At 52.1% G+C, this 10,326-nt stretch overlaps 1 protein-coding gene across 1 annotated transcript; it reads right to left on the bottom strand.

Moving 5' to 3' along the window:
* Window positions 1-815: 815 nt before the first annotated feature.
* LOC144248443 (uncharacterized) lies at window positions 816-8,741 on the bottom strand. The gene is made up of 2 exons (XM_085565451.1): window positions 8,721-8,741; window positions 816-3,380 (listed from the first exon to the last, which is right to left on the bottom strand). The coding sequence occupies exons 1-2, from the start codon at window positions 8,739-8,741 to the stop codon at window positions 2,613-2,615; spliced, it is 789 nt and encodes a 262-aa protein (XP_085421577.1). The 3' UTR covers window positions 816-2,612.
* Window positions 8,742-10,326: the final 1,585 nt, after the last annotated feature.

A 10,326-nucleotide genomic window follows, 5' to 3' on the forward strand; every position in this document is an offset into this window, starting at 1 on the left:
TAGTTGTGGCCAAGGCACCCTGGCTGCCTCCTGAAGGGCGGGTGATATCACTGGCACCACTCTCTGGGCAGGGTGTGCCTGCGCAGCCAGCCGCCGTGTGGGCTGCGGCATGGTTCATGTCCGGAATCCCGAAATGTTCCGGTCAGAATCGCTGCCTGTGTCCAAGGCTATGTCAATGCCCACTCAGATTGGAGCCAATTCAGATGCCGTAGCATCCCCTTTGCACATTTGTGCCATGAGACAGCGTCCCAAGTTGAGCCAGACCTTATGATCAAAGGGGGACGTAGGATTCGCAGAAAATCCCCGGTCCCGAGCCCAACTCAAGAGTCTGACCATGTCTTCCTCAGAGAGCCAAGCTCCCACAAGAGGGATACAGGCTTGCCAGGCAGTCAAGACAACTCGCTCGACTGCAGATGGCTGGTTTCCCATTGTTAGAAAACCTTTCCCTAGCAGATGTCAACTTCAAGAGTCCAACAGTCTGCTCTTTCAGGGAAAACCCGTCCCATGCAGTTCCGGCCTCTAAGAGCAGGCCCGCAGTCCAAACAGGACAAGCCTTCTCTGGAAGGCATGCAGTTTCAGCATCACCTTTCATTAAGAAGGCAAAGGTGTCTGAGCACAGCCTCCAGGCTCTTGGCGTGGAACCACGCCAGCAGGAGACCCCCTGCAAGATGCCAGGTTTGGGTCTGCAACCGAGGGTGCAATTCCACGTCAGGTCACCATACCCTGTCCCTTCAGGGTAATGTGCCATATCATGTTGGGGTCACCACATGTTGCTCTCGAGGAAGAATGGGAATGAGAAGACTGAGTCAGAAGGCTGCCGAGAGTAAAACTCTGATTTATTCAAAATACACCATTCTTCTATACAGAGCTCCATGAGGACCAATTCCATTGGTCCTGAAATGAAAACAACCACACCATTGGTGCAGAGCGCTTGAAGCACAGCGATAGAACTTAACTATAAACAATGTGAACAACAAGAGAGATAAAGAATTATTTACATTCTTCTCCAACTCTTTCCCAGGCTTCTGCCTGGATAGAAACTCTCTGTTTCTCTCTTTGACTGAATCTGAGACCCACAGAGTAGCAATGGAGTGATGTAACTACAACCAATGGGGTAAGGGGAAGGGGTGGTTTGCATGGGGGAACCAATGGGAAACCGAGGAACACAGAGCTTTCTAGAACAGAGGGCTAGAGCAAACAATGACTGACAGGAAGTGGGGGAGGATACAACACTTGATAGACAGAAAGGAGGGGGTGGGAATCTTATGTAGTAGTTGTTTCCCATAGCAACCCTGAACAGTTCTTCCCCTACCCGCCTCCCACACCCAAGATTGTGAAAAGTCCTTTTCTCCCAGCCCGCGCGGCCAGAGAAGGAGTTGAGATGCGGAGTTTTGCTTCTCAGGGCCGTTTATTTTCCCTTGTCTCCAACACGCTTTGTCCCCTCTGCTGAGCTCTGTCTGGCAGCTCGGTCTGTGGCAGCCTCCCTGCCCTCAGGGCGCTGTTTGCCTTTTACACTAAAAACTACCTCTACTGTGTTTACAGTAACGTGCCAATATCTATCATTTATGTTGGACAGTGTGTCTCTACCTTCAACCAATAGAAAAGTGTCACCATCACAGCAAGACATGGAGGGCAAGAAGAAGGAGAAGAAGGTCAGGACATGCCCAAATCCCTCCATCTTATTCCCTTGAACCCCCTATTTTAAAACCCCAAAATTCTACTTTTCCACCCTGTGTTAATTCACCTACCAACCTACTCAAACCCTTGTTGCTTGTAATTCCTCTTCCCAAGTTGGAAATTTTCTCCATGGGCTAAAACCAAAGCCACCGGTGTCCTTGACACCGTGCCAAGGCCTCCGACCCCCTGCCAAGGGCTTGAGTCATCCAGGGCAGCCAGAGGGATGTCCTGGACTCCAACACCCCCCAGTTACCGAGCACCGGGAAACCCCTGTGCATTGATCCCCCCATCACTGAGCACTGCGACAGGGGCCGGGTCCCACCTTGTGCACCAACCCCCTCAAACACCGGGCCCGGACCCACCTTTGTGCCCCCCACCAATCACGGGGGTTCTGCCCCCTCCCCTTTGATCCCCCAGAGCCATGGAACCCCCTGGAAACAGCGCCAGGACTGGGGACACCCAGGCGCTGAGAGGTCACAAGGGGGTTGAACTGCACGAGGGGGGCTCCCTTAGGACTCAGTCGTATCCCCCACCATTGTCAGCAAGGACTCCCACTGTCACCAGGAATCCCCCAGTTTACCTGGACCCCCTCCCTTCACTGCCTCTCCCTGTGCTCTGACCCACCAAAGTGCTGGGACCCCTCACGCCATGAGCCCCCCACAGTGCACCAGGACCCACCACTCACCTCCCACCCCCAATCTATGGGAACCCACCCAAATCACAGCAGTACAAGGAGAAGAAGCCAACACCTTCCCCACACCCAGCATGGATCACCAGGACCAAGGATCAGCAGGATCAGGAGGGCTCTGCACAACAGGGCTCACTGAGGATCATCCAGCTCGGATCCTCCCATGGGGAATGGAGCTGGAGCAGCACACCAAGCTCTTCCCTCACTCCAAGCTCTTCCCTAACTCCAGGCACTCACAGAGCTTCCTTTAGTGGTGCCTCCGTTGGTGCTGGGTCAAGTTTGAGCCCGTGGAGAAGCTCTTCCCACACTCCCCACACTCGTAGGGCCTCTCCCCGGTGTGGATGCGCCAGTGCACAATGAGATGGGAGTTGTGCTTGAAGCCCTTCCCGCAATCAGGGCAGCGGTAGGGCCTCTCCTCTGTGTGAATCCGTTCATGTACAAGGAGATGGGAACTGGTCCGAAACCTCTTCCCACACTGGGAACACTCGTAGGGCTTCTCCCCAGTGTGGATGCGCTGGTGTGTTCTCAGGGCAGAGTGGCACTCAAAGCTCTTCCCACATTCCAAGCACTCATAGGGCCGTTCCCCGGTGTGGGTCACCTGGTGCTGAATCAGGTCAGAGCTTTCTCTGAAGCTCTTTCCACATTGCCCACACTCGTAGGGCCTCTCCCCAGTGTGGATCCTCTTGTGATGCCGGATCAGGGAGGAGCTCTGGCTGAATCCCTGCCCACACTCTCCACACTCATAGGGTTGTTCCCCAGTGTGGATCCTCTGGTGATGGACCAGGTGAGAGCGCTGGATGAAACACTTCCCACACTCCCCACACTTGTAGGGCCGATCCCCAGTGTGGATCCTCTGGTGCTGGATCAGGGTGGAGCTCCGGTTGAAACCCTTCCCACATTCCAAGCACTTGTGGGGCTTCTCCCTGCCACGAGGTTTCTCCACCAGCTCTGAGCTCCGGCTGAATCTCTGCCTGCCTTCCTGGCTCAAGGGGGGCTCTTTCCTCCCCGCAGCTCCCTGGGCTGGGTTTGCAGCTCCTCCTCCTGCAGCATCTCAGGGGCTTTTCCTCCTCCTCCATCCAGCCACGCCCAGGGAATGAAAAATCCTGGTTTGAGGGAAAAACAAGAGGAGAGCACCTTGGACTGCAGGTTCCTCCTTGCCCAAGTTCATCTCAGAAAATCATTGGGAATCTTGCGTCTGTAAGAACCTCCAAAACACCAAGATTCAGCCCAAAAATTCCATAAACTTCCAAGACACAGATCAAAAACTCCCCAAACATAACAAGTCAGAAAAAACCTCCTCCAAAAGATAAAGATTCAGCTACCACATACAACCAAAGCACCAACATTTGTCCCAAGAAAGCTCAGAAACACCAAGCTTCACCCCCTGAAAATCATGAATCCCCCTCCACAGTCACCTGTGCATGTGGGGGGAGCAGCATTCCTGGGGCTGGGGGGAGGCTGCAGACACAGGGAAGGGTGGAACCTTCTGCTGCTTCCTCTTTCTGCTCCTCCTCCTCCTCCTTTTGTGTCTCTACTCTTCCTCACACTCTTGTTTCTCCTTCTCCTGCACAATCCCACCCTCTCCTGCCATGTCCATCATTTCACCATTTTGTTCCTCAAGCCTGCTTCTCCTTCCCTTCTCCTCCTGCCCCCAGGCCCAGCACCCACTGCCGGCTCCCTCTTCCCCCCAGCCCCACAGCATCCCAGCGCAGGGGCAGGGATGGAGCTGGGGCAGGTCGGGCTGGGGCAGCGCTGGGCTCTCGGCCGCTCCCGCCCGCACTCGGTCCCCACTGCAGCCGCTCCCGCCAGGACAGCGCGGGGGGGCCCGGCCTTGGCGCTGCCCCACTCCCACCTCCCCAAATTCCCCTCGCGGGGCCATGGGGCCGAGGGGGGGCGCAGGTGGGTCCAGGTGGGGAACGCGGGGAGCTGCGAGTCTGCCTGGCAACTGGTGAGTCATCAGCGCCGCGGGCTCTGATTGGCTGAGCTCTGCCCGAGCCCGGGGGCTGCAGCACAGAGGGGACACCCTGCTCCAGGGGGGATGTCCCACAAACGGGGGACCCCATGGAAGGAACAACAGGAAAGTGTCTTTACAAACAGATGCTGTGAGTCTGCTCGGATATAGGGCCAGGGACCTGTACATAAGGAAGTGACAGCAGACACAATCTGTCTCAGAAAATGTTATTAACTGATGACACAGACTGCTCCTCAGCCAAGGTCCTGCTCAGAAGTTCCAGAAGAAAAACAAAGACTTAACAGAGCCATGAATATCATTTGCTATATAAAAACAGGGAGCATATTATGGGAGTATGTAGTAGGTGGATTGGGAAGTCTGTACCTCTCAAGTACTTCAGTCAATGCGGAAAGGGAGAGGAAGATGTGGCCAGGAAAATTAGGATGAAAAGGAGGCTGTGTCCTCCAACACTGTCCGGGGCGGCGGGCAGGGAGTGCAGCTGAAGGTGCCTCACCCACTTTGGGTGATCGGCTCCCTTGGCTGGCGGCAGCACCGGGGATTGATTGGGGACCCGGGAGTGACCAGGAGACAGACGAGTGACACATCAGGGGGGTCTGTGAAGAGTCAGCAGGGAGAGAGCACTGAAAATCTCATCAGTGAGTGCCCTGGGATCCTCGGGGAGTGAACATGGCAGGGCAACCATGGAGGGGAGAAAAGGGAAAGCCAGGGAGGGTCCTGGCCAAAGGGATGATGATCCCAAAATGTCTCTGAAGGGTTCCTTTCGAGAATGCTGAGGTAGTTTGCACATTCCCCCACAGGTAATTAAGGACATGGACACCCAGGGAGGAAATAAGGGAAATTGAGAAGGCATTTGGAAAACAAGGGAATGGAGGGTGTTGGTGTGCTGTGAAGGGATCAGGTGAAGGGGAGTGTGCAGCAATATCATTACAGCAAGAGGCAGCAGGAGGAATCTATGTGGTAATAAAAAGGATGACGGAAAAGAAGAGAAGGAGAAAAATACTCAGGATTGGGATGATTTTCAGCAGGGTCTTATTCTCGAAATTTGCCAGCTGATCCAGATCCTTTCCATCCCCGGTTTCCAGGAGAGGAAAAGCAGGAGGTCAGGATGCCAGGGGTTTTTCTCTGGGTTGAATGACCCAGAGTGGGTGTGGGCAATCTCAGAAGTAACACTACCCATGAACAAAAAGGAGCTGTGACAATGCTGAGGATTAGAAGGGAATTACACAACCTGGATTGAGGATTCTCTGTTCCAGCCAGAACACTGTAGGACTTTTTAACCCCAGACAGCCTCCATATTGTGGTATGGGCAGGAGAAAGAGAGCAAAACTTGAGAAAATGAACAACCAAAAATATTGATGCCTCAGCTGTGGCTCTTTCAGACTCAGAAAAGTGTTGGGAAGGATGGATATATTTAATTATTCATAATACAGCCAGGCTGAAAACAATCCTCCCTACTGGCTGGACAATACAGTTACCTACGGATAAATCCAAAAGTCAAATAGACTGTTCCATCTCACCCCCCAAAATGTATGGTTCACCCCGCACCTGTAACCCTCCCCTAAAACATCAAGTGCCTGTAACCCCATTGGCCCAAGTCTTGTTCCAGCCCACCTTGAAGTCCCTGATAAGGAGTCTCCCAGGGGCCAGACGCTCTCTTGGATCTTCCCCCCTCTCAGGACCTCCACCCTGTCCTAGAGCATCCTCTTCTCTCTCCCCTCCCCCATCCCCTCAAGCTTGCCAGGTGCTGCATCTGGCAGCTCCAAGCAAGACCTTTCTCCATCCCTAATAAACCTCATATCCTAAGAGCAGCCTTCAGAGATCTCTCGTCTCCATTCACCTAAACCGTCCTGGAGCACAGTGCTCCCTACAGAAAAGAAATTGGAATTCTAGGTGAATGTTAAAGGGGGCCATGCCAAAGGAATTCTTGGGCCAAAATGTTTCACCCAGTGGCCACAGTGGCCTCATTGGCTGCAGAATTGTGCAGCCACAGCTTCCACGGGAACCGAGGCCCAAAACCTGATGACAACAGGATCTCCAACTGTTCCAGTCTGCCATCAAAGTCAAGCTTTGATAACCAAAAGAGCCTCGCAATGGATGAGCAGTGCTCGGTTATTACAGTGTGAAACTTGATCAGTGGCACAGGAGGATTCAGAACTGAGGACAGGGGAAGGGTTTAACCCAGCCTCCTGTTTGAACAGCCCACAGAGGGGCTGGGAAGAAACCCAGCACTGCATTCAAGTGACACAGCTCCAGACCCAGCCTGGGGGAGATTCAGGAGACATTGCCTGGCCTGAGGCAGAAAATGTCTTTGTGGATGGCTCTTCAAGGGCAGCAGAAGGGAAAAGAGTTCCAAGACACGCTGTTATTGAGGAAAGGGAATCAGACAAAGCGCAGGTTACCCCCATGGTCAGCTCAACTGGCACAGCTGTGTGTGCTTGTAAGAGCCTGGCACTTAAATGTCCTGAGCAGGAAGGCTTCAATATCTTCTGGTGACACCATCTCACCTAACAGGGGGGCAAAAGCAATTCTGATTGCTCAGCAAACACTGGATCACTTATTAAGGTATTTCCAAAAGAAATAATTCCAATAAAAGGCATTGTGGAAGAAACAGACTCAGAGAGCAGAACTCATTTCACAAGAAAGATCCTCCAGGGGGTTATGGCAGCTTTAGGAATACAGTGGGACCTCCATAATCCCTGGCACCCCCAGAGCTCAGGATGGGTACAAAGACTGAATGGGGAATTGAAATAAACACCTTTGGAAGCTGGGGATAGAAACCAAGATGCCATGGGTACGGCTTTTGCCATTGGCTTGGGCAAGAAGAAGAGCCAGACCTAGGGCAGATATTGAATTATTTCCCCTTGCAATTGATCTCAGGAATCCTTACCTAGGAATTCTGCACCTAGTGCAGGGTGGAGATAAGGGATGCACATTTAAAGCAGTCTGTGGCCAGAATCCTGTCTCTGGTGCAATCTCTCCCACAGGAAGCTGGGCTGGCACAGAGCCTGCCTTGGCACTTTGCTGTTGCCAACATCCAAGCAGGACATGGGCTCTGCCTAAGGAGTGCAAAGCAGCACCACTGGTGGCCAAGTGGCGTGGCCCATGCCAAGGGGCCCCGAGGCCAGAAACAGCCGCCAGCACAGCTGAACACGGGGGGACCCCTCAGCCTGGGCTCCAGGTCTCTGCAGCCCCGGAGATTTGCACTTCCCGCCTGCAGCAGGAGGATGGGAGGCCCCCCTGAGCCTGCACTGAAGGCAGCGCAGCAGCAGCCAGGGCTCCACAGCGGGGCAAGGCCCTGGGCCTGCCCACACCTCCTCTGCTGAAATCCTCGGCCTGGCCACCCTCCTTGGGCAGCTCCAGCCACCGGGGCCAGCCCTTGCTGCCACTGCTGCAGCTTCAGTGCTCGCTGGGCCTGCACTGCCACAGCTGCTGGGGAGACACCGGGACAATTCCACTCTGCCTCTCACTCACACTCACACACTGCCCTGCCTGCCAGTGCATCCATGGAAAATAGACCAGCTCATAGACTTGAACATTGTTAACCTTTGATTTCTCTACTCAGGCTTGCTTTGCCTTGGCCTTGGGGAAAGAAACGTTAAAGGTTTTGTTAAGGGATGTTACACCACTCAGTGGAGATGAGTTTCACATCTCAACACACTGGGAATGGCCCAAAAGAGACCCACAAAGACAACGACCAGCAGCAAAACATCAACCCCAGCAGCAAACAGCAACCAACACCTACCCCAGACACTGCCCCCAGCAGGGCTGCAGACACCTGGTCTGCAAAAGGCTGAGAAGGAAATCCAGCACTTCCCACCTCATTAACAGCACAAGCAAAGAAATCCAGGCCCAATAGGAAACCAAATACTAAAAACTGCACAACTTGAAACTACAGAACATTTTGTGGAAGAATGGCTTTGTGAGAAAGGACATGACTACGTGCAGTTAGTGAAGCAGTAGCTGAAAATTGCACAGTGCAGCAATAGCAGATGTAGCAATAATATCTTATGTCCTTGGGTAAGCTGGTTCCCAACAGTAGAATAGTCAGCAAAAAGATAAATGTAAGGGAAAACAAAGCAAGCTTAGAAAGCTCTAAAGGCGGGGTTGACCTGTTTTTCATACACCAATGATGAGCTTAAATTTTGCAATATGCATGAGCTTCATTATAACGGGTATAACTATACATGTGTGCTTGAAATAAACTGAGACTTGTTGACATTATAGAATGGACTTGTCTCCCGTCATTTTTTCCACAAAATGGTGACTCGATCAACGTGATAGGCGCCACGGTGGAGTGACGAAAAAGGGTTCGGGTCCTGATGCAGCCAGGACGGCAAAAGTGCTGAATTGAAATAGAGTGCACCGTGCCCCAGGTGACCGCACAGGCAAGCCTGGCCGATACATGCTGCCGACGACCTCGGAGGGCTGCAACAGTGCTGACAATATAGGTATGGAGAGGCAAGCAGCATATGATTTATTTACTGCATTCTTGCAGAGAAGGCAGATTAAAGGCATTGATTTGCAAAAAGATCTGCCAGGGTTATTAACATATGGGTATTCTAAGGGGTTCTTTGTAAATCCTCATACAGTACATGAGTTGTCTGAGTGGCGTAAGTTTGGGGATAAACTGTGGGAGGAAGTTTTAGATGATGATAAGACAGCTAAAAAGTTGGGAAAGTGGTGGAAGGTAGTTCACAATGAGTTATTACAACATCAGGCAGAAAAGAAAGCTGCCGAGCAGAGAACTTCAGCACTAGAGAAAAATAGAGGTTTTAGCGGGGAGGATTGGTTGCCTGGTGTTTCCATGCCACCTGCTGTGTCTACAGTGGAGTTACCTCCATTGCGACCTGTGTCTGAGGCTACGGAAACAGAGTCACGTTGTGAGCCCACGGCTCCTCCAGCCCCCTCAGAACAGAAATCGACAGTTCGTCAAAGTTTGTCTGCCAGTAAGCCGACCCCTAGGGCAGAGTCTGACCTAACGGAGGCTCTGGCCAGGGAACGGAGGGAAGTTTGGGCGACTTTGGCAAGAAAGGAGCTGGACAAAGGAGATGGGCAGGCTTTGGAACTAGCAACAGAACTGGCTTGTCCTGTAATTTTTCAGCAGCAGGCAGGCGGAGGGTTAACAGCTCAGATTACACCGTTAGATTGGAAGTTATTGTCACAGTTGCGAGCTACAGTGAGTCAATTTGGAGTTACTAGTGAACCGGCTAGGCAGATATTGGATTATGTTTGGAGTACTAATATATTGCTACCAGGAGATTGTAGAAGTCTTGCTAAGCTTATTTTCTCGCCACATCAGAGGCTTTTGTTTGGTGCACACTGGCAGGCAGAGGTTAATGAAGCTGTAGCTATACAAAGGCAGCCTGGAGATCCTCTTCATGGAGTAACTATGGATGAATTGATGGGCTTAGGACCATATTTTCGCACTGAGGCACAAGCTATGCTAGGACCTGAGAAGTGTCGAGAGGCAATGCGACTAGCTCGAAGGGCTATAGATAAGGTGAAAGACCCGGGAGGTTTGCCAGCGTATATGGGAATTAAACAAGGAAGGGATGAGACTTTTGGAGCATTTATTGATAAGGCAGCGGCAGCAATAGAGAGAGCTGGAGTGCCTGAGTTTATGCGTGGATCATTGTTGAAGCAGTGTGCTTTGCAAAATTGTAATGCTTCTACAAGAAGTGTGTTAAACACATTAGGAGCTAATTGGACTATAGAAGATGCATTACAGAGGATGGCTACTATACCAACGGGGCAGCAGGCATTTTTAGTTGAGGCTATTAAAGAGCTGGGGGAGGGATTAAAAGAGCAGGCAAAAGCTTCACAGACACAAGTGTTAGCTGCTCTTGCACCCCTCCAAGCGTCAGTAGCAACCCAGGGAAATGTTTACAGCAGTCGTATGAGATGTTTCCGATGTGGAGGGACAGGACATGTTCGGCGAGAATGCTCTGCTGCTGGAATATGATGTCCTAAATGCAAATCGGATACTCAT

This window comes from Lonchura striata, chromosome 36 (assembly GCF_050655825.1).
Source record: "Lonchura striata isolate lonStrDom1 chromosome 36, ASM5065582v1, whole genome shotgun sequence".
In the NCBI taxonomy this organism is placed as follows: domain Eukaryota; kingdom Metazoa; phylum Chordata; class Aves; order Passeriformes; family Estrildidae; genus Lonchura; species Lonchura striata.

Coding starts and splice junctions, on each gene's coding strand:
- LOC144248443 (XM_085565451.1), bottom strand. CDS start 8,741: ATGTATCGGCCAGGCTTGCCT. Junction 3,381..8,720: donor TGTATCGGCCAGGCTTGCCT/GTGCGGTCACCT, acceptor AACCCAGCCCAG/GGAGCTGCGGGGAGGAAAGA.